The sequence below is a fragment of the Myotis nattereri genome (assembly GCF_964212035.1).
Source record: "Myotis nattereri genome assembly, chromosome: 3".
Lineage (NCBI taxonomy): Eukaryota > Metazoa > Chordata > Mammalia > Chiroptera > Vespertilionidae > Myotis > Myotis nattereri.
In genome coordinates this window covers 199,017,497-199,042,316 of record NC_138077.1, presented here as the reverse complement: position 1 = coordinate 199,042,316, position 24,820 = coordinate 199,017,497, and the positions used below count along the sequence as shown (strand labels likewise).

Sequence of the window (24,820 nt, the reverse complement as noted above, 5' to 3'; positions counted from 1 at the left end):
CGAACCTGGGACCTTTCAGTCCGCAGGCCGACACTCTATCCACTGAGCCAAACCGGTTTCGGCCCAAATGTTTTCTACTCTAAGTTATAAATATTTTAAAAACTGAGAGTAAAGACTATAATCTGCACTTAAAAAAAAAAAAAAAGAAATCTGCTTTGCTGTTCTACACTCTAGGAGAAATGGAGGACACTGTACCGGAGGATCCATATATCTGGAAAGAGGTACACTGACAGAGTAGTTTCTACACAGGAAAAAAAGAAATTTTTTTTGGTTAATCCTCACCAGAGGATATTTTTCCATTGATTTTTAGACAGTGGAAGAGAGGGAAGGACAGAGAGAAACATCGATGTGAGAGAAACACATCAATTGGTTGCCTCCTGCACAAGCCCCGGACCAAGGCCTGGGCCAGGGAGGAGTCTGCAACCAAGGTACGTGCCCTTGACTGGAATCAAACCTGGGACTCTTTGGTCCGTAGGCTGAAGCTCTATCCACTGAGCAAAACTGGCTAGGGCCAAATTTTTTTTTAAAAAAGTGCTACTTCTATTAAAAAATATACCGCACTGCCCTAACCGGTTTGGCTCAGTGGATAGAGCGTCGGCCTGTGGAATCAAGGGTCCCAGGTTCAATTCCAGTCAAGGGCATGTACCTTGGTTGCGGGCACATCCCCAGTGGGGAGCGTGCAGGAGGCAGTTGACCAATGTTTCTCTTTCATCTATGTTTCTAACTCTCTATCCCTCTCCCTTCCTCTCTGTAAAAAATCAATAAAATATATTTAAAAATATATATATATACCGCACCAAAATTCTTAAAGCTCTCATATATTTTCTGAACAAACCTCTCATATCCTATCTAATAATAGACAAACATGGTAATTGACCATACCTTCGCTACGCCTCCCATTGGCTAATCAGCGTGGTATGCAAATTAACCGCCAACAAAGATGGCGAGTAATTTGCATACTGCAGGCAGAGCGGGACAGCGCAGCCACCAGCATGAGCCGCCATTCCGGGCTGCAGGCTGGCCCCAGAAGCGGCCCAGAAGCCGGTGATCAGGGGGAGATGGGGGTCCCCTGCCAAGGCCTGACACCTTTGCCGGAGGCATCAGGCCTGGGCAAGGTACCAATCCGGCAATCGGAGGGTGATGGAGGTCGACGCCTCTAGCAGAGGCATCAGGCCTGGGCGGGGGGCGGAGCTGGGAATCGGAGGGGTCTGGGGGTCCCCTGCCCAGGCCTGATGCCTGGGCCAGAGGCATCAGGTCTGGGTGGGGGGCAGAGCCAGTGATTGGGGGGGTATGGGGGTCCCCTGCCCAGGCCTAAAGCCTGGGCCAGAGGTGTCAGTCCTGGGCGGGGGGTGGAGCCGGTGATGGGAGGGAGATGGGGGTCCCCTGCCCACGCCTGACACCTCTGGTAGAGGCGTCAGGCCTAGGCAAGGGGCAGATCTGGCGATAGGAGGATGATGGGGTCGATACCTCTGGCCGAGGCGTCAGGCTTGGGCGAGGGCGGAGCCAGTGATGGGGGGAGATGGGGGTCCACTGCCCAGGCCTAAAGCCTGGGCCAGAGGCGTCAGGCCTGGGGCGGGGGGGCAAGCTGGTGATTGCTGTGAACTACAGAGGAAACACCTTTTCTGACCACTCATTGGTTAAGCTCTCTGTATGCCACTGGTAATATTCTTAGTAACTTGGGTAATAAGAATCCAAAAAGGTGATCTAGGGTTTTTCACCACACTCCTGGCAAAAAAAAACAAAGGTCCGCTGCTGGAGGGCTATGAAATGTCATATCCTGCCCTAGCCGGTTTGGCTCAGTGGATAATGCCTTGGCCTGCCAATGGCAGGGTCTGAGTTCAATTCTGACCAAGGGCATGTACCTAGGTTGCAGGTTCCTCCCTGGCCGGGGCCCAGGTCAGGGCTCATGCAGGAGGCAACCAATTAAAGTGTTCCTCTCACTTTGATGTTTCTCTCTGTCTTTCCCTTTCTCTTCCACATTCTCTAAAAATCAATGGAAACATATCCTCAGGTGAAGATAAAAAATGTAAGAAAGAAATTATTATTATATTAAAGACACATCTTGAAAATGCCTAAAGAAAATTGTCATTTTTTCATGGTGAAGAGACTGGAGTCTGTGTTGATGAAAAAAACCTTGCTGGCTGCGGGGACTGGCAGTGGCTGCAGCAGCGGGGTGATGGGGCTGGTGCCTTCCCCTGATCAACCTGGTCACCTCTCACAAAGGGAGGCCAGACTGCGGCTTAGGCCCGCTCCCCAAGAGGAGGAGGGAGCGGGCCTAAGCCATCACTAGGACATCCCCTGTCTCACATACTGAGGGCTCCCAGTATGTGAGAGGGGGCAGGCTGGGCTGAGGGACACCCCCCCCAAGTGCACAAATTTCATGCACCGGGCCCTTAGTTTAAGCATAATATCAATAAAGTTCCATGCCCCAACAAACTTTTGGAGGGTATTTTCATTTTAAACCAAATAATTTCAAAATGTAAAGACTGACTTTAAAAAACAAAAAGAAGGTAGTCAACTTAAGTCATGTCCATCATCAGCATGTGAAAAATTGTAGGTAGGTTATTAAAAAGAAATTCAACTTAATATACCTTAAAGTTTGCTCTCCTGATTCCTGCATCTTGGCTTTTTTAACCTGTAAAAATAAATAAACAAAGGAATAATGTAATGATCTATTTTTGAAATAATCTGGCTACTCAAATGTCAGGCTAACATTAACTAATTAACATTAACTAATAAATTTCAGGGTAACTGTCTTGTCTTGCTTAGATTTATTTAATTAACCCTTATATTTTTTAGTCAGAGATGAACTTCTTTGTTTTTCACATGGAGATCTTTTTTTTTCTTTTCTATTTTTAAAATTTATCTTTATTGTTGAAAGTATTACAAATGTCTCCTTTTCCCCCCATTTTTTTTTTCCAATGAAAAAAGTGTTTATCAGATTCAAGGTAAAATGTAAAAAATCTTTATAAAGATTTTTACGCAAGATAAAATGTTTACCAGGATGAAATATCTAAACTTGGACACAAACTCGTTGGTTTTAAATTTTAACAGATGCATAATTATATCATTAAACAGTAAATATGGAACTCTTGATATCATCTACTCAAAATTTCTTTAACAGAAATGTCTTGTTCTTTTTGGTTAATCCTCATCATATTTTTTACATTATTTCTAGAGAGAGTGGGAGGAACGGGGGAGAGAGAAAAAGAGAGAGAGAAAGAGAGAAGCATTGATGTGAGAGAGACATGGACTGGATGCCTCCTGCACAGCCCCCCACCGGGGCCAGGATCTAACCTACAATCCAGGTACTTGCTCTCGACCAGGAATCGAACCTGAGATATATTGGTGGGCACAGGCAATGCAGGCCAACACTCTGACCACTGTACCACACCATCCAGGACTAACAGAAATGTCTTTATACTTAAATTACCTACATGCCAAAAATAAAGACAATTTCTTATTATGCTACTAGTAATTTAAAAAATATTATTCACACAATTCTGATTTTCCCTCCAGATTTTCATCTTTTCTTAATTCCTTCTGAGGTAAAAGCATTTACATTGAAGCAATTTAGTCCAGAAATGCAAAATAATGTTTTACACTGTGCATGTTCCCTGCTTTCCTATTACAAAAGAATCTGATTTTAGAGCTCTCTGATTAGAATAACTAGTTATAGTAGAAACATGCTAAGTATACTTAGCCATACAAATTATGAATACTTAAAAGTATTTCAAGCTAATAAAAGGCAAAAATTCTACTAAATAATTTTAAACAAATATAACAGGTGGGAATACAGCTATCTAATATGATTAGATTTAACATTTCAGATACTGTTCACCTTAATTTGGGCAATTATGTCCCCCTGTAAATCAGGGATAGGAAGGTTGTACCACCCTGGCACCAGAGGCAGTTAAACTAACTCAAAGAATACAGACATATTTCACTGAGTTACAAAAGCATGGGTTCAAACAATATAATCCAGAAACTGACAGAATGCAAATAGTACAACTACTTTAGTACGGCTTCCTCAAAAGGTTAAACTGAGTTACCATATAATCCCGCAATTCCACTCCTAGCTATATAACCAAGAGAAAAGAAAACAGGTCCATACAAAAAAAGTGAAAACAATCCCAGAATCCATGAACAGATGAATGGATAAATAAAATAATGATAAATAGCCCTAACTGGTTTGGCTTAGTGGATAGAGTGTTGGCCTGGGGACCAAAGGGTCTGGGGTTTAATTCCAGTCAAGGACACATACCTCAGTTGCAGCTCCTCCCTGGCCTGGGCCCTGGTCTAGGCATGTGCAGGAGGCAACCAATCGATGTGTTTCTCTCACATCAATATTTCTCTCTGTCTTTCCCTCTCTCTTCCACTCTCTCTGAAAATCAATGGAAAAATCTCCTCGGGTGAGTATTAAAAAATAAAATAATGATAAATAAATAAAACAATGAGTACTGAGTTTGATATGTACATTTTAAAATTCTTTCCTATGTGTATAATGCCCTTTCAAAAGTTGAGTTCAGAGACCACTCCTGATATCCATAGAGGAGTTAAGTGCTTCCAGTTCACCAGAAATAATCTTGGATTATACCTCTTATTCCAAACTGAGTCTGGTTAATGCTCCCTTTCACTCTTTTTTTTTTTTTTAAATATATTTTATTGATTTTTTTACAGAGAGGAAGGGAGAGGGATAGAGAGTTAGAAACATCGATGAGAGAGAAACATCGATCAGCTGCCTCCTGCACAGCTCCTATTGGGGATGTGCCCGCAACCCAGGTACATGCCCTTGACCGGAATCGAACCTGGGACCTTTCAGTCCGCAGGCCGACGCTCTATCCACTGAGCCAAACCGGTTTCGGCCCTTTCACTCTTTTTAAAAAGAGTTCCAGGTTGGACAATAATATGAGCTGCTTCAAAGTAGTTGAAAAGATGAAGACTGGAAGAAGACTGAGTCAAATACCTAAATGGTGACTACAGAGAAATCCATTTCTCATTGCAGAGGATTGACTGGCAATAGGGAAAGTGAAAGAAAATCCTGTGGCTAGGATTTATGTTGCCTTGTTAACAATGACCCGAACAAATCTTAAATCTTAAAACAGAGCAAGTAAGAAGTAGAGAAACGAGAAAAGACAAAACAAGAGACGATAGAATTAAAATAACTCCAATAATAATGTCCATCAGTAACGTCTCCCTCTATATAGAGATAAACAGTAGGGTTAAAAATCTTAGCTTTATCATCAACCTGGGATAGGACTATTCTTTCCATTCAAATTTCCTATCTCCACTACAGCCTATGAAAACTTACTTTTCTCCTCAAAGTCTGGTATTTACTCTCCTATCCTAATTATTCTTAACAGTCAATAAGTGTTCTGTGTTTTCTTAGATTCCATATTTATTTGATATCCATTAATCATGGAGCCAAAATTGTTTACCAGTATATCTCCTCTACGATCCAGAGCCCACACTCTGAACTACCTCCTTTATCTAACTCATACACACCAAGTCAATATTCCCCTGTTCTAAATCAACTCAGGGCCAGGTGGATACCTAGTGACAGCCCGATACCCCAAACCTCCTGGAATTATTCGAGCTAACAATCCTAAACTATTTACCCTGGCATGCCATGCCTCTAATTCCTAAGGGAATTGTAACATTAAACTTTTCTTTCAAATGGCACTGACCTCTCAGTGTGGTCACTCAGTCACCTTTATAAATTAAACCCAAGCACAAATCAATAGGAAAATGATGCCCCAAGGCAATCACCATTTATAGTCAACAGAAAATTAGTTTTTAAAGTGGTTTAATTTCTTACCTTCCTCTGAAATAACAATCAGGTTTAATACGTTATGTTATAGAAACGGAATAAAAATGGCAAGGAAATAAAGCAGAGTAGAAAAGCTGACCTATTAGCAGGTCAGTCTCACAATTCTCATTCCCTTAAATCGATAAGGAGTAACCAACAATACCTATTTCAACAGCTTATATAAGTCCTTTGAAATTATGACTAGACCTTTTACTAAATTAAAAACTCAATGACATCATTTTCGTTGGTACATTTAATGTCTCTAATTCAGCTATTTCTTCTTACACAAATACAGTGCATCCTAGATACACTGCTGAGGATGATTTTTAACCCTACCATTTCCCTGATTATTAATGTCCCACCAGGAAAGGAACGATATTCCAAATGTTTCAAAAGGCTGTTTTTTTTTTTAACAATTGCTTATGACATCCTAATTTTATGTTTACTGTAAGTGAGAGGGCTAAAAATATAGCAAAGTAATCATCAGTATACATGTCTCGACCTAAAGAAAAATATTAAAAACATATTAAAGGACTTTATTAATTAAATGGAAGCTGGTGTCTATCCTTCTGTAATGTAAAGAATACATCTAGTACATGAAAAACATATCTTATTACCTGCCTTCAACATTCAACTTTTTCTATGTTGGATTTCATAAAGAAAGGTAAGCATGTACCACTCTATATTCTCTTTTAATATTAAATGCAAGAGGCTCTCTCAGGATAGCAAACTGAATCGTAATTAACTTCAGAAAAAGAAACTCAAGACAAAAGGAAAAGATTCTTCAATATAAAAGTATCTTAAGAGAATGATTATTGCTCTCCTTTTTTAAGTGAGAAGGATCAAAAACAGACAAAAAAACAAACAAAAAGAAGCCATGGCAAGGCAATAAATCCATTTCACTTGTGGACATTTAAAATGATTTTATTTGTATTAAATATTTAAAAGAAATTAAGAATTCAACCTAGTCTCTAAATCTTACCTTTTTAAGAATTAGCTAGTGGTCAGATTACATTTTCTTCAACTACTACAACTTCTTAAAAAATTAGGTCAGTTAGGAAAACTTAGGTAAAGGTAAAACTAAATTTTCCATCAGAAGTGGTATATACTGTCTGGTAAATAGATGTTCTCTTTTATTTTAAAAACTGTAAGAATATCCATTGTTTTTTCTTTCTTTTTTTTTCTTTTCTTTTCCTGGTCTGCCCCACAACTGATTGAGACCTACAGCACATCCTGTTGCCATCTCACCTACCACGATGTCTAATTGCTCTGCCCTTCCCTGACAGCTCCCCAGGCCACAGATCAGACCAAGCAAAAGTGTTCTACAAGAGGAAATATCCATTGATTTTTTTAAAAATGACAATCCCAAATACAATACTAACTTTGTAATGCTGAATTTTCTAAGCACACTCGTTAGCATTGTTAACAAAATATGCATTTGAGATCATATAAAATTTTTTACTTAGAAGTATTAAGAAGTCTTTTCCTTATTTTTATTTTGAATTTGAATAATATTTAAAATCTCTTAAGATTAGTTTTTCTACAATGAACTTTAAATTGTTAAAGGAAATACTTACTGGTTGCTCTGGTAAATCTTGTTCTTCTTCCATGAGGACCAATATTTCTTTATTCCACTTATGTGACTGGATCGCAAGTGTCTCTCAGCAGTCTTCACAGTCTGTTGAAAAAAGGGGAGGAATTCAAAGCTTTATGTACTCTTAAGGCATTATCATTCAGGCCATCAGAAAATAATTTTTTAAAAATATTTTGCTACCCCAAGCTTTCCACGTGAGTTCTAATCTCAAAATCTCAAACTTGCACATGGCTTCTCAAAACTGACATGCTACACCAAGTCAAGATAGGTATACGCAATGATTTTTTAATATCTTGCAAAAACCAACACGTGGAACCACTTCTGCTGTACTTAAAACACGGTTACTATAGTGCCTAATGTATTAAACATTTTACAATGTGCTGATAACTAGGACAGTTTTTTTTAGGATTAGAGTTACATATTTTAATGATAAAAACTAGCCTAGTAAATCAGTAAGTTAGGATAACATCTAACCTGCTGTCATGTGGAACATTTATATAATGTTAACACAGACACACTGAAACACTTTAAATATAACAAATCAAAATATAAATTAAATACATTCACAACCATCTGTATATATAATTGATATAAAGGAAAATGGAATTCTCTGGATATACTTTAATAATGCAAATAAGTAAAACTTTGAATTTTAGAATTAGGGAAAAATAATCATGTAAATTTTATTTATATTTTTAGTCCTCACCGGAGGATATGTTTTTAATGATTTTAGAGAGGAAGGTAGAAAGAGAGAAACAGGGACGTGAGAGAAAAACATCAATCAGTTGCCTCCCGTATACACCCTAGCCGGGGGTGGAACCTGTAACCTAGAATTGAATCTGCCACCTTTTGGTGTAAGAGATGACGTTCCAACCAACTGTGACCTGGCCGGGGCTGGGACCCAATTTTAGTCTGAAATAATGAACTCCACTAAATATACTGTCTAGTAGTCAATCATTTAAGGAAAATCTTTATCTTCTTAGATCCTGCTCTTCTTGTCCTGATTTTCAAACTAACAAAGAAAAATAGACTATCCTCTTTTATTTTTTAAAACTGTAAGAATATCCATTGTTTTTTTCTTTCTTTCTCTGCCCCCCCCTTTTTTTTTTCCTGGTTTGATTTTCAAACTAACAAATCTCACATTTACTGGTAAAAACACCTTATTATGCCCTTCTGGCAAGAGAGACAGATAGACATTAGAAACCTTAAATACATTATAAAAAAGAAAAACTCCATTACAATTTAACAAAAATGAAACTAGCACTGCTCCAAAACAGATGTGATTGCTTATGCTTTTAATTAAGGTCAAACCTCTTTTCACTTCTAGCAACCACTGTAACCAACTTAATATATAAAGAAAGCTAAAGCAAGTATAGAATCTTACTGCAGAAGTAATGAAAATAGATAAATAACATGAAAAGGGAAATGAAAAACTTCAGTTATGCCGATATACCAGCATTCCACTTCTGCTCTATACAAAACACTTTCAGAGCCACACTCCGGAATGGGAAGAGAAAACACGTGTAAGCTAGACAGATTAAAAAAATGTCTAACTCTGACACAGCTTTGCTCCCTACCCTGATCTAGAATGTCAAAAGAGAAAAAAGTGTAAAGGTCAGAAGCAGAGGATGCTCAGTGCACTCACGTGTAGCTCATGCACAAAGCCTCAAAAGCTGAGTGCTCATCCTACCTGACGTAGGTAGCTGCTGCTGCAGTTACGGTGCACAGTAACTAAAGCTCCAGGTGCTATCTTCCCGGCACTTGTTTTGCTCTATCCAGAACAACATAATCAATGTGACGTGAAACTGACTCATAATTATGAAAGATGAAACATTTTTATGTTTCGCCAACTTATATCTTAGTTTTAAATTGAAATGTCTTTATGGGATTTTAATACTGCCTCAATGAACATAATGTACATCTGTGAACTGATCCCTTAAGAGCAAAATAGGACCAAATCATTAGGAAAATGTAATGCCTTTAATACCTTATTTGTTGAATTTTTGTGTGACCAGCTCTCACCTTAAAAGTGATAGTATTCCATGTTTTACTTAACAGTAATAACTGCAATCTCTAATTAGTAGATTCTCGGCAAGAGGGAGGGGATACTCATTCTCATAGGGGAAGTGTTTTAAAACCTACCTCTCGGTAAGAAGGTAAGGAAAATTGTTTTGTTTTGTTTTAAAAAGGATACCAAAAAGCATGTACTTTAATTTTGTTTTTAAACACAAAAACTAATTTATTTTAAAAATATGAACAACATTAAAGAACATAGATTTTTACTGATCAAAATGGGTTATGGATTTTAAATGGCAAGTACTATTACTCTTAATAGTGCGGAAATAAATTCTCAAGCCATACAAAACTAAATGTTAAAATCTTAAATTTTGCTTTCTAGATATATGCTAATATTACTGTGATTTTATAATGAAAATGGACTATTTTTTTTTTCTTGAGATAAATTCTACGGTAAATTGTAAGAAAACCTTCTTTAAGGGAACAATTGGAAGATATTCCTTTCTACCTCTCCTATTTCTTCTACGAAAAGAAGGATCCTTTGTTGTTGCTATCCCTAAAAATTACCTTCCACATAATTCCATCACAACATGTATCTAAGATATTACTTTCCATCAATACAGTATTCTTCCTTCCTTCCAAAAATTTGTAATTTATAAGACCGGAAATATAGAAACATACTGAATAAAGAATGCAAGTATTTACCACGTTCCTAGCATTAACCAATGTGCTAAAACTTTTAATATTAACATCTCACACCATTTTCTACAGTGGCACATGCTTACAATCAAAAGCCGAGTTTACTAGCAACCAGATGAAAGTGTTATATAACACAAACACAGTGATCCAGTATTTGACAATAACAAAAACTACGAAATTACAATACAAATCTTAGTATTCTCATTTCCATGTAGTAGTTTTAGAGTTTAATATGATGGCTTGACATACAACGGGAAAGTGGATTCTTAATGTAATGTAAATTAATATAATTACAACTTAGCCAAACAGCCGATGAAATTACAAAACACGCTCCGAGTTCATTTTTTGTTTTAAGCACCTTTATAAGGCATTTGGATAGTAATGTCTTCATAATTTTCTAGTTTCAATTTTTAGAACTGTTTCTACATACAATTATTTATCACTTTTTTTTGGAGTTTGTTAGTATTTGTATGCCTTCATCATTAAAAATCTGGGAAAATCTGCAATTGAGAAGAGAAATAATATTTCCCTACCTGCCAATGCTGACAATGAAAAAAACAGAAACTTTAGTTTAATTCAAAAAGGTCACATAATTTTAAATATTGTGACTTCACAAGCTCATAAATAAAAGCAGGATCATTTTGTAATATGGTAGCCATAATTTTTAATCCTTAGAAATTAGAAGGGAAATAATTAGTAACAAATATTTTATTTCAAAATTCTAATAAGATTCTAACCACATAATTTCTGCTTTGTACCAAGTTCACCATAAAAATATACAAGTATTAAGCTAAAATTACCCTGTAGTTATAAATGGCCACAGGCAAGAACTTGGGTTACTTCAAATGTGTTATTGTAGCTCTTAAACACAGAAAGAGAAATTTAAAATTAGGTATATAAATATTTTAAAACGCAATATAAAGGTCAATTTTTTTTCAGTGAAAACACAGTATATATCAATTTTAATTGTAACACCAAGAGAAGTGTCTAAATAGAACAAACAGTCTGATTATACGCCCTAGAAGGGAAACTTGCATGCAGCTAAGTGTGCATAGAGATTTTCAAGAGTTAACTGAATAGCTTTGATACAGTTTTAAATAGAACAGGTAGCTCATAAATTTGATCATATTTACACTGTATTTTAGAAGTCTATTTACTACCCCTTTCAGAACCTTATACATATTTTCAGAGTACACCAAAGGCTATAGAAGTTTCCCTGGAAACAATCAATAGTATCCCTCCCAAAATTAAATATATCTCAGCAATAACAGTTATAAACAGTAGCCTTAAGAAGTATAAAAAAAATGGTCTATAACCACTTAAGATTTTTATTAATATGTGGATTGCTTCAGAATTTATAAGAAATAATTAGCAAATTTTGCCATGATTCCCTCAAATATAATTATGTGTATGCCTTGAAGAATGAAAACAAAAAGCAAAATACCCTCCTCTAATGGCTTTAAGATGATTGCTTCAAGTATTGTTATTCAACAATAACTGATCTATTCTAAAAGGAATCTATGAGCATCATCCTTATTCTATGGACCGGTCAACTGGGATTCAGAGATTTAAACAATTTGCCTGAGAATAATAGCAATCATTTTTCAGGTTTAAGTAGAAATATATCAAGTAAAGAGACTAGAGGATAGTGGTGATAGCTGACATTGTGAGTGTACGTAATGCCACTGAATGGTATACTTTAAAATGGTTAAAATAGTTTTTGTTAAGCATATTTTTGTAAAAAAATCAAAGCAAAACATGAGACTAGAAATACCAAAGCAATAATCAAATCTAAAAAGTGCTTATAAGTGGAGAAAAATCTATTTTAAAAAAATGTTGTCATAAAAACTGAGTATCAATGTGGAGAAAAACATATCCACATCATACACTATGATTAATTCTAAATATATGAAGAACAAGTAGCATTAAAAAAATGGAAAAAACAGAATAGTATACTTATCTCATCTGTAGAAAGAGATAAATTTTTGAGCAATAGAAGCATAAGCAACTAATCAATAGATCTGGTGATGTAAGATACACTTTCATGCAATGAAAAAATAATAAGCCTAAAATTAAAACAGTAGAGTAAATGTAAGCAACACCTGCAATAATCACAATAGATAAAGCTTAATGTCTACAATATAAATCCAACCAATTCAACATTTACCGATCATCTATTATGTGGCAAACAATGACTAACATATATATCCATCAAAAGATACAAATAGTTTTTAAGATCAAATCAGCATTTGGGGAAAAAGATTCTCCCTACTAAGTAAATTTTAATATTTTTAAGATACCACCTCATACCTATTCAACTACCAAAAATAAATCTAAAATAACAAAACCTAGAGTTATTTGGACTCCAAGAAGATAAGAAATATTCAGGCACAGCTTTAAAATCAGACTGTTCTCCAGTTAAAGAGTATAAAAGAGGTCATAAAATTGCCCATGATCTGAATAATTTTTCTTGTTCTTTTTTCCCTAAAAAGAAGCTAACTCTATTTTAAAAAGAGAAAGTTTGTTTTCACAGAAATGAAAAATTAGAAACAACCAACACATGGAGAATGGTTTACTTATGCTGTAATTATACAATCGAACATTCTATATTAAAATGAAAACTATAACCTGTTTCAATACAAGCTCATTTAAAATGTGAAAAAACCTAAGATTTCACAATAACTATAGAATAATGGCTTAAGTATAATTTGGTAAGAATCAAAAGCATAGACAAAGAAATACAATGCTGGATGCTTAAGGTTTATATAGTAAAATGTTTAGGTACATCACTTTTAAAATGCTTTTATAAAAATGTTCAAGTATTAAGCTAAAATGAGACATAAATTCTACATTCTGGCTCATCCATTTTCCTCAGGAAAAAACTTCAACTTTGAGGGAAAAGCAATTTAAGTAGCAATGATCCTCCCCTACCCCCAAATCTTAAAAGAAGCCCATGACGACACTACAGACAGAAAGACTCATTTAATTTTCTTGCTCTGTCATCTCTTTCATAAGTCAAGTTAGACAGACACTACACACAAACCCAGGGTTGCTTCATTTCATGGTTCTGAGTAAAAGCTTTCAACTCCCAACAGTTAAAAGAATTTGGTATCAGAAGACATTTCGCATTTGATTTTACTCTTCTGGACAGAAAAATAGTCACTCTGTGAATGGAAGAAAATTTATAACAAATGATGCTACAAGGAATATAGATTATTAAATTGCTAGAGGTAATCCTTATTTTAGGGTTGAGTAAACTAAAACCGAAGATGTGAAGGCATTGCTTCATGACGTCTGTAAGTAGCAGAACCAGTAGTGGAACCCAAGATTCTGAACTCCCTTGTCTTATTTCCCTTCATGTAGAATTGAGCATAAAACCTTCCCTTTTAAAACTGCATTCCCAGGAGGAGTCCAAAGAGGATTGTTGGAGAGGCTCTTCCTTTCGGTCTGGCTAAAGCCATCAGGTAAACCAAAATGGGCGCGCTTACAAGTACATCCAGGAGCTAGGGAGGAAGCAGCAGTCCGATGCAAAGCGCTTCCTTCTCAGGGTGCGCTGCAGGCAGTACCGCCAGCTCTCTGCGCTCCACTGGGGGCCCCCCTCCCCTCTCCCCACCCGACAAAGCACGCAGGCTGGGCTACGAGGCCAAGCAAGGCTATGTCATATAACGGATTCGTGTGCACCGTGGTGGCCGCAAACGCCCTGTTCCTAAGGGTGCGACCTATGGCAAGCCTGTCCATCAGTGTTAAGCAGCTAAAGTTTGCTCGAAGTCTTCAGTCTGTTGCAGTGGAGCTCTGAGAGTCCTGAATTCTTACTGGAGTGGTGAAGATTCCACGTACAAATTCTTTGAGGTTATCCTCATTGATCCATCCCATAAAGCTATCAGAAGAAATCCTGACACCCAGTGATCACCAAAACAGCCCACAAGCACAGGAAGATGTGAGGGCTGACATGTGCGGGCGCAAGAGCCATGGCCTTGGGAAGGGCCACAAGTCCCACCACACTACTGGTGGTTCTCGCCGTGCAGCCTGGAGAAGGCGCAATACTCTCCAGCTCCACCGTTACCGCTAATACGTTTGTAAAATCCTTACCTAATAAACAATTTAGGACAGTCATGTCTGCTTAAAAGTGTTCTTTAATTTGTTAAAACTAGTCTGCTGATTGTCTCATGAATGCATTGTCACATTATAAAAGTTAAAGTGCAGCCGAAACCGGTTTGGCTCAGTGGATAGAGCGTTGGCCTGCGGACTGAAAGGTCCCGGGTTCGATTCCGGTCAAGGGCATGTACCTGGGTTGTGGGCACATCCCCAGCAGGAGGTGTGCAGGAGGCAGCTGATCGATGTTTCTCTCTCATCGATGTTTCTAACTCTATATCTCTCTCTCCCTTCCTCTCTGTAAAAAATCAATAAAATATATTTAAAAAAAAAAAAGTTAAAGTGCAATAACGTTAGAAGACTATAAAGTGATGGTGTGTCTCATTACTCTTAAGATGGACGTTTTTGTCTTGGCTTTATGTCAGCAATTTTCAACCTTTTTCATCTCATGGCACACATAAACTAATTACTAAAATTCTGCAGCACACCAAAAAGTACGGTTTTGCCAATCTGACCAAAAAATAGGTATTTTGATCCATTCTTTTTTAAAAAAATATATTTTATTGATTTTTTACAGAGAGGAAGGGAGAGGGATAGAGAGTTAGAAACATCGATGAGAGAGAAACATCGATCAGCTGCCTCCTGCACACCTCCTACTGGGGATGTGCCCGCAACCAAGGTACATGCCCTTGACCGGAATCGAACCTGGGACCTTTCAGTCCGCAGGCCGACGCTCTATCCACTGACCCAAACCGGTTTGGCCCATTCTTTTTTAATTTGACAATCTAAGGGGGCTAGAGGTCAGTGCCCCTGACTAGTCAGGTATTGCATGTTTTAAAAAATTGTGTCCCAACAGTGTGCAACAGTATACTGACTGAAAATCACTCCTGTATCTTATTAGGGAGTTTTCTATGTCAGTGTTTGGTATCATAGGTGTAAAATTCTGTGAAAGAGTGCAAAACTAGCCAGTAGATTTGTTGGTGCATGTGATGAAACCTACAGCTTTATTAGGGTAATAATACAATGCTCTCTGCTTGTTTGTTTACTCTCAAAGGGCTGTTTTTTGGAGTTTGAATTTTGCTTGGAAATGTGAAAGATAACCTAATCCATTCTCATGGTCCTATGCAGGAAAATGAAAGTAGGGGGTTCACATTTTTTAGATTAACCCAATATAACTGCTGCTTCTGAAAAAAGGAAAGTTTAAAAGAAAGCCACCATTTTTAGAATTGAATGATCCTGTTGAAAGAGGGTTCTCTTAAAATTAAACATCCTAGTTTACCTAAAAAAGAATAAAAATGCATTCCTAATATTACCTTAGGCTATTTATTCCCCTTCCTTCATTAATTCTCCAACTATTCTGTTATATTACTTTGGCTTCGTGATATAGTAACATGTTCTTAAACTTAAAACTTCTTTCTAAATGTGTTATCTGGCACTTTAAGACTTACTGAAAATCCTAAAATAAGATTATTTTTTATGCTACTTTTTAACTTCCTGTACAGTCTAGCAAAAATAACAATTTGCTTTCTCTTTACAACCATAAATCTTTAATTTCTAATGTACAGGCTTTGATCTGTTAATGGAACAGGTAATTTTAATCACAAAATATATGAAAATAAATGTTTACCATTTCTAGTCAGAGATAAAAGCATATTTTAGAAAAACAAAGTATCTCCAAACCTACTAAAGCCTCAAAGTTATTAAAGATTTTCCTGCTTCATTATTAGTTAATTAAGAATTTTTCAAAACTACTTACTCCTCTGATCTTTACTGTGTAGTCTCTATAACTGGCAGTTAATTCTGCTAAAATTAATTTTCCCTTGTTTCTAAGATTCTGTGGAATCTTGATCCTAAACTGACAATGGCAGAGCCCACCTTCTTCTTTTTAGTATCTGATAGCACATGGTGGGCATTAAATAAATATTCATTCAATCAAACACAATTTCCAGGCTCTTGATTCCTCTAAATATTTACTTAAACTAGTTCTTTAAGAACCTTTAATATATATTTAGAGGCACAAAAAATTAAAATCTTCACTTTTCTCATTTCTCACCAGGGATGCCTTAAGTCACAAATTTAATTCTTTACAAGGTTTTGTTAACTGATTTGAAAAACATCATTTTGAAGTTTGTATTATCCAAAAAAAGCAATAAGTGATAAACTTTATTTCAAATTTTAATATTATATTTATAATAAGAGATCACAGCACTGACACTGCTTACTTAGAGGTTAGAAGCCTTTATTTTCCCTCACTTATTAGTAGGTTAAAGGTTTTTGTTTATTTTTAAAATTTGTCAGTTACTATTTACATTCAATATTATTTTGTATTAGTTTTAGATGTGCAGCATAGTGGTTAGACACTCACATACTTTACAAACTGTTCCCTCTGATATTTCCAGTATTCAACTGGCACCATACATAGTTATTACAATATTATTGACTACATGTTTTTTATGCTGTACTTTACATTGCCATAACTATTTTGGTAGGGTAAAGTTTTAAATTAAAAAGAAAGGGAAGGAAGGGAAGGAAGGGAAGGAAGGGAAGGAAGGGAAGGAAGGGAAGGAAGGGAAGGAAGGGAAGGAAAGGAAGGAAAGGAAGGGAAGGAAGGGAAGGAAAGGAAGGAAAGGAAGGAAGGAAGGAAGGAAGGAAGGAAGGAAAGAAGGAAGGAAAGGAAGGAAGGAAAGGTGGATGGATTTACATCCTAATTCCCAGAACTGGTGATTGTTACTTTATTTAGAAAAGAGTCTTTGCAGGATTAAATTAAGGATTTTGAGATTAGATTATCCTTGATTACCTAGGTAGGTCGTAAGTGCCATCTCATGTCCTTATAAGAGTAAGGTGGAGGGGAAATTAGCTAACACATACAGAGAGAAGGTGATACAAAGATGGAGGCAGAGGTTGAGGATATGGCCAGACTTCCAGCAGTCACCAGAAGCTGGAAGAAGCAAGGAACAGATTCTCCCCTTAGAGGCTATGAAGAAAGTGCAGCTTTGCCTTGATTTCAGACTTCTGGCCTCCAGAATTGCAAGAGAATAATAAATTTCTGATGTTTCAAACCTCCAAATTTGTGGTAATTTATTATGGCAGTCACAGAAAATTAATATAAATAGTATAGAAGTTTATTGAGTTTTTCATTCGTTTTGCTATTACCTCTCTGCTTTGGTTTGTTGGCCATCTGGCCACTGAAGAAATACACAAGCTGAAAACAAAGGTGGGAAATGAAGAAAAATACATAAATAAGACAAAACATGATTATACATACCACTGTAAAAATGCTTCCACACATTAATAGGGTAAAAATAAAACACTCAAAAACTTTCCAAATAATTGGACAGTTTGCCTAACTGAACTGTCACATAACTACAAAGTTAGCATTCTCATACTTTTGCTCTGAGCCGAACCCGAAATGTATAGTGGAAGAAATTCCCAGCGAACAGTAATAACACTGGCAGTCCCAGGTACTTCATGGATCGTGAGAAGCCTTACTGATCTAATAATGCCTTGAGAACAAACTCAAGTACAGTCCCTGACTTATGACTTTGACTTACGCTTTTTCAACTTTATGATGGTGCAAAAGCAATACACATTCAGTAGAAACCGTACTTTGAATTTTGATCTTCTTCCAGGCTAGTAATATGTGGTATAAAACTCTCTTATGATGCTGGGTAGCAGTAGCTCCCAGTCAGGCACACAATCACGAGGGTAAAGAACCAATACTCTAAGTATAGTGTGTTGCCAGTGTTTTTGAGATATTGTGTTCTCAACACGTTTAAGGTAAGCAAGACTTAACTATGATGTTACAGGTTAGGTATATTAAGTACTTTTTACTTATATTACTAGAAAATGATTTATGATATTTTCAACTTATGATGGGTTTCAACTTATGATGGGTTTATTGCGGCTGCATCACAAGTTGAGGAGCACCTGTACTACTATTTTAAAAATAGCACTTAAAATCAGAATACAACCACTATACTATTTGTTGTTTTGCTTAGGGGGGAAAAAAAAGACGACTGCTTAATGGAGTTAAACCTGAAAGATACACAAGTCCTCTTTTCCAGCTGACCTTAACTAATAATCTTAGGCAAACTATGCCTCAAGACTGAAATTCATATTTTCCTATTTTGAGTGAAGTATTTATTTTGTATTTCTTTCACAAAGTCATTTTTTTAAATCTATAGAGTGCAATGTGGTATCCTGAGTTGGCTCTTGGAAGAGAAAAAGGACATTAGTGAAAAAAATAGTGAAAGCTAAAGTTTGTGAAGCCTGGATTTAGTTAATAGTAATGTCCCAATATTGGTTTCTTAGTTTTGACAAATGTACCATAGTTATGTAAGCCCTACCTGGGTGGCTCAGTTGGTTGGAATGTCGTCCTGTACACTAGAAGGTTGTGGGTTTGATTCCCAGTCGGGGCGAGTACAGGAGGCAACCTATTGATGTTTCTCTCTCACATTGTTGTCTCTCTCTCTCCCTTCCTCTAAATATATATCCTGGGGTGAGGATTTAAAAACACACAAAAAATATTAACAAGAGGGGAAACTTGGTAAGGGGTACATGGAAACTCTCTGTACTATCTCTGAAACACTTCTGAAAATCTATTTCAGAATAATATTATATGAGCAGCACTGTTTTCTTTAAAAAATATTTAAATGGCTTATAGGCATAATACCAAAAGGGTTAATCAAACTTGCTTTATGAAACGTTTCTAAGTTTGTGATCACATTTTTATAGTCAATCATTCCAAATGCACTAAATAGGAGCTTGCTATGTAATGAGGCAAATCAGTCTAAGGGAAAGAGATGGGATTCAGAGTCAAAAGCATTTAGCTCTATTACCTACCAGCTATAAAACCTTGGGCAAGTCAGTTTTAGATTCTCTTGTAAATAGATTCATTTTATTTATTTTTTAAATATATTTTTATTGATTTCAGAGAGGAAAGGAGAGGGAGGGAGTGATAGAAACATCAATGATGAGAATCACTGATTGGCTGCCTCCGGCATGTCCCCTACTGGGGATTCAAGCCTGCAACCCAGGCATGTGCCCTTGACTGGAACTGAATCCAGGACCCTTCAGTCCACAGGCCGACACTCTATCCACTGAGCCAAACCAGGTAGGGCTAGATTCATTTTATTTTATTTTAATTCAGTTAATGAATACTTAGGAAAAGAGTCTAGTACCATGCACAGTGCCTAACACATAGTAGAGTTACCCTAAAAATATTAGTCCCCTTTGCATTCATAAGTGTCTTACTAAGCACTGGGAGTGGAAGAATAAATCAGGACCATTTCCATAAGGCATTCACAGTTCAGTGGATTTCTTAGGTATGACACCACCGCAAATCCATAAAAGAGAAAAAGGAATAAATTTGACTTTATTAAAATTTAAATCTTCAAAATTTTTCTATGAAGTCATAACTGATTTTTCACAATGGTCTTTCCTCAGTCCACACCTTATTTGCATTTTCTGCTAGATTAGATGATGCTGACTGAATGTCCCATCTGTACTACATTCCTTTTGGGGTACCTGAAAATTGCTTTCTTCACCCACAGGGTAAGCCCTTTAATCCTTACATATAAAAAATACATGTATATATGTGTACTTTTTCTTCTTCCTAAGTAATTCTACCAAACCCTGATAGATCTGTCAGACTGAAGGAACCCTGAAAACCTACAGAAAAAGACTGCAACAATTAGTGCACACTTCCTTGTGCCTCAACTAGTACCAAGTACCATCAATCTTTTAAGTTTTGCCTAATGCAATAAGTAAAAGATGATTCCAAATTGCATGCTTTATATCACTAATTATAAATAAAAATAAGTGTTTTCAGTTGTTTGGCTCTTATTTCTGATAAACTGCCTAGTCATCTTTTGCCAATTACTATAGGGTTGCTGATCGTTATTTTTTTTTTTTGTTTTTTTTTGTTGTTGTTTTTTTTAATATATATTTTATTGATTTTTTACAGAGAGGAAGGGAGAGAGAGATAGAGAGAGTTAGAAACATCGATGAGAGAGAAACATCGATCAGCTGCCTCCTGCACATCTCCCACTAGGGATGTGCCCGCAACCCAGGTACATGCCCTTGACCGGAATCGAACCTGGGACCTTTCAGTCCACAGGCCAACGCTCTATCCACTGAGCCAAACCGGTTTCGGCGCTGATCGTTTTCTTAATATTTGGTATCAATTCACTGTAAATTATGGAAATTAGCCTTTTCATTTATACATTTTTCTCTCTCCTTGTCATTTGTCTTTTGACTTTGTTTATGGCATATGTTGCCAAATAGAAGTTATGATTTTTAGGAAATAAAATTTGCCAAATTTTTTCCTTTGTAGTTTTTAGGTTTTGTGCCGTTTTTTAGGCTTCCACAAGACCAACTTATAAATAATGATTCACCCTTCCTTCTATAACTTTGATGGCTCTATTACTTACATTTACATATATGTTTACAGACAATAATAGCACAGTGATTAAGAGAACATACCATGGAACCAGAATGCCTATACTTGAATCCCACTTTCTGCCACTTAATTGCTGTGTGACTCTGCATCAATCTCCCCATCTATAAAATGGGGGTAAAACAGTATCTCACAAAGCTGTTGGGAGAATTAAATATATTAATAAATATAAAGAGTTTATGATAGCTGCCCTGATACATAATAAGTGTTAGGTGTTATTTGACTGATCCACCAAATACTTAACCACTTGTCCTAATACCATTTACTAAATCTTGCCATTTTCTCCAATGACTTGAAATGCCAATTTTATAATGCATAAATCCATATATATATATATATATATGTGTGTGTATATATATATATGCAATTTCTAGATTTTGTTATTAGTCTATTTGTTTCAGAGTCTATTTGGTACTTCCTCGGAAACCAACTTGAAATATTATAATTTCCTAACATACCGTAGAGGTGTTTTTTTTCATGTGTTTTAACACTAGCTTCTCTTCTTCTTTCTCACATTTTATGCTTTCCAAATCAACTTCACAGTAATGTTGTCAAGTTTTAAAAAACTAACAATATTTTAATTTAAATTGCATTAAGTACATAAAATAATTTAGGGAAAACCAATAAGTTTACAATATTGAGCTCTCCTAAGAGCACAGTATTTCCAGTTAATCTCTTTAAAATGTCTCTTAGTAGAGCCTCTCCATTTACTTATGTTGGTATCTTATCTTTTTGTTTCTTATATTTTTCGTTATATTTTCTAAAGAAGCTGCTTTTTATATATAGGAAAGTTGATGATTCTGGTACATTAATTTTGTAAGAGCCACGTTACCAAAGTCTCTTATTGTTTCTAACAACGAGAACAGTAAAATGGTTGATTCTTGAGTTTCATGTATATATTGTCCCCTGCTGCACAAAAATTTTGCTTCCTCTCTCCCCAATGTTAATCTTGGATACTGACTTACACCTCCACTATAATATTATGTAACAGTGCTAAACGTTGGGCATCCTTTTCTTGTTCCTTACATTAATAAAAATACTTCTAGCATACCACTCGCTAAGCATGACAATGGTTTTGGTTTGAAATAAAATTTTTCTTAATCATGTGAAATAAGAATTCATCAATTTTAATTACACAGAGAATGCTTATCAGGAATTGATATTAATTAGGTCAAATGCTTTTTTGGCATCAAAAAAATGATCATGTGGTTTTCTCTCACCTATTAATAGAACACATATATAGATTTCCTAATATTGAACCACATATGCATTTATTTCAGAGCTGAAACCCTGGGGCTGAAGATTATTTTCATGTACTGTTGAATTCCATTTGCTAGTACTGAATTGAAGCTACATTAATATTTGTAAAAATTTTTCATATTTTCCTGTTTCATGCTGCCTAGAAAGTTTACAATCAATATTTCATTAGCTTTCTTAAAAGAATTGTAAACTTTTTTTCTTTATCCATGCTCAACCAGTGTGCTGCAAGAATTTTTAAAACATGTAATACCTGACTAGTAAAGGGCATTGACCTCTTTTCCCTTAAATTGTAAAATTAAAAAATGAAAACAGCCAATACAATAATAGCCATCCAATGTGAATGAATCAAAATTATACCTATTTTGCTCTGGCTTGGTAGCTCAGTTGGTTATCATCCTGATACTCCAAGATTGTGGGTTTGATCGCTGGTTAGCGCACATACAAGGATCAACCAATGAATGCATAAATAAGTGGAACAAGTCGGTATTTCTTTCTCTTTCTCTCAAAAAATTAATTTAACAAAATAAATTATTTTTGTCAGATTGGCAAAAAATATAATACATTTTTGGCATGCCGGAGAATTTTAGTAATTACTGCCATGAGATGAAAAAAGGCTGAAAAATCACTGCTTTAGAAGAGCCATAAGTATCTCTTCCTTAGGTATTTGAAATAGCATACCTATGAAAATATCTGGGTCTCAAGGTTTTTGTGGAGCAGTCCTTAAGACAACTTTAATTTCTTCAATGTTATCAGTCTATTAAATTTCTTTCTTCTGGCATCAAATCTATTAATGTTTTTCTAAAATAGCCACTTCATGCTTGAGAAAATAACCATTATTAAAGGGGATAACCAAGTCATTGCAATTACAAATCACATTTTTAGTATGACCACATGTGCCTGTAGAAATAAACACCAACTAATTAGATCAATCAATGCATATTTTAAAACTTCAAAGAATTATTCACCACACCTCCCCAAATAAAATTTTAGCAAATAATTTCTCCATCTTATGACTGGGCCTAAGTATTTTTTAAATGTGTGGCTTAACTTTAATAAAATAATGTCATGGGAATAAGAGATAGTAATGAATAGAACTTGAAAATCTAAAAAATAAAACATCATAAAAACAAATAAAATAGCCACTTCATCCAGATTGTCAAAATTATTTGTATAGTGTGTGGTTATTTCATTCTCTTCTTTTGAATGCTGAATTCTACCACATAACTTCCCAAACTTCATCCCAATCAGATTACTCTCAACCACCTTCCTATTGATCAAAATCAGGAATCAGAACATTGGGTTCAAGAAAGCTGACAATGCAGAGAAATCCACTCTATAAAATTAATAGTAGCCGAAACCGGTTTGGCTCAGTGGATAGAGCGTCGGCCTGCGGACTGAAGGGTCCCAGGTTCAATTCCGGTCAGGGGCATGTACCTGGGTTGCGGGCACATCCCCAGTGGGAGATGTGCAGGAGGCGGCTGATCGATGTTTCTCTCCCATCGATGTTTCTAACTCTCTATCTCTCTCCCTTCCTCTCTGTAAAAAATCAATAAAATATATTTTTAAAAAAAATTAATAGTAAAGGAATAGAATAGATAAAATACACAATTACAACGAAAATAAAAAAAGTGTTTTCAGGGGGCAAAAGACAACAGATTTTTAGAAGACAGAAAGTGAATAGAGGATTGATATCGGAGTCATTCATTTATTCATTATTTCAAAAAATATTTTATGTACTAGGCATTGTTCTAAGCACTGGAGATAAAGCCCTGTGCAAAAAGACAAAGTCCCTGGCTCTCACTGCGTGGATATTCTAATCAGAGGGAAGAGACAGATAACCAGTAACTTATTATTTAAGCAGTGGTAAGAAAAATGAAATAGGAGAGGGAAATAAAGAATCTAATTCTGCAGTCTGGATTCTTTGTCACATGTGGCCACTGAAGTCTCTGCTATTAGTATTAATGATGAGCTACTGATTAGACAGATTTCCTTAGAAAATCTTCCAGTCTAGACTACTGGGCTCTGTATATCAGGGCACATACTTAACACTCAGCCAGTCAATTTACAAATCTGCCTTAGTCTTCACTACCTGCTTGCACAGAACTTAAAGATGAACCAGAACTGACAGCTTAGGCCTTCTCAGGTCTTTCCTGAACATGCACACAGCCCCACGCATATACATCTTTCAGATTTCCCAGAAATATATCAGAGCTTCTCAAATCCCCTAATGGCTATCTCATTCCTCAGCTATTCCTTTTAAGATTTTTGGTTAGCCTGTTGTTTGTCCCAACTGTTATTCACTATCACAGGCAGCCAAGATGTTCAACAACTGCCTCTGTTTCCAATGAATACCCTGACGGGCAAAAGGCTATTTGTACAGGATGAGCTCCACATCGGGTCAAATACAGACAGTCTTGTGAATGTCTTTCAAGGAACCACCAAACAGGTCAAGTAATGACAATTCCCTGGGAATGGGGCTTTGAAGGAGTTCCAATCTTGTTCTGCCCCTTCCAGTGGCTTCTGGAGGCTGCTAGTTTTCACCATGATTGGGGCAGTTGGTTTTCAAGGCTACTGTGGAGCTGGAGAGAGGGGAATAGAAACAAAGCAAGTTAAAACTCTACAAAGTATACTGTTTTTGCTGAAATTCAGCCATTTTTCTGGAATAAATGTTCCCAGATTGCTGCAAGCCTTTGGTTAATTCTCATAGTTCTGGAAAAAGTTGTTCTATTTTTGTCAGTGTTCTCATTGCTCTTAGGAGAAAGTTTTCAGAGGTTCTTTCTCTGCCATTATTGTTGACATCCTTTGCATTTGATTTGAGAAACTCCTTCAGCTCAATCTTCATACTTATTAATTCAGTCTCTTTTTTATTTTTAAAATTTCAATATTTACATTT

The 24,820-nt window shown here is 36.1% G+C and overlaps 1 protein-coding gene and 1 pseudogene across 2 annotated transcripts in view; one reads left to right on the top strand and one right to left on the bottom strand.

Moving 5' to 3' along the window:
- Positions 1-24,820, bottom strand: part of EYA3 (EYA transcriptional coactivator and phosphatase 3) — a 96,053-nt gene that overhangs the window by 52,224 nt on the left and 19,009 nt on the right. The window contains exons 2-3 of the mRNA XM_081087894.1: positions 7,387-7,487; positions 2,592-2,635 (exon numbers count right to left, since the gene is read on the bottom strand). Coding sequence (XP_080944020.1) covers positions 2,592-2,635; positions 7,387-7,419 — 77 coding nt within the window. The 5' untranslated portion in view covers positions 7,420-7,487. The remainder of the gene's footprint in view (positions 1-2,591; positions 2,636-7,386; positions 7,488-24,820) is intronic.
- Positions 9,058-14,187, top strand: LOC308515594 (large ribosomal subunit protein eL15-like; annotated as a pseudogene). The gene is made up of 2 exons: positions 9,058-9,098; positions 13,576-14,187. The product of its transcript is annotated as a large ribosomal subunit protein eL15-like (transcript).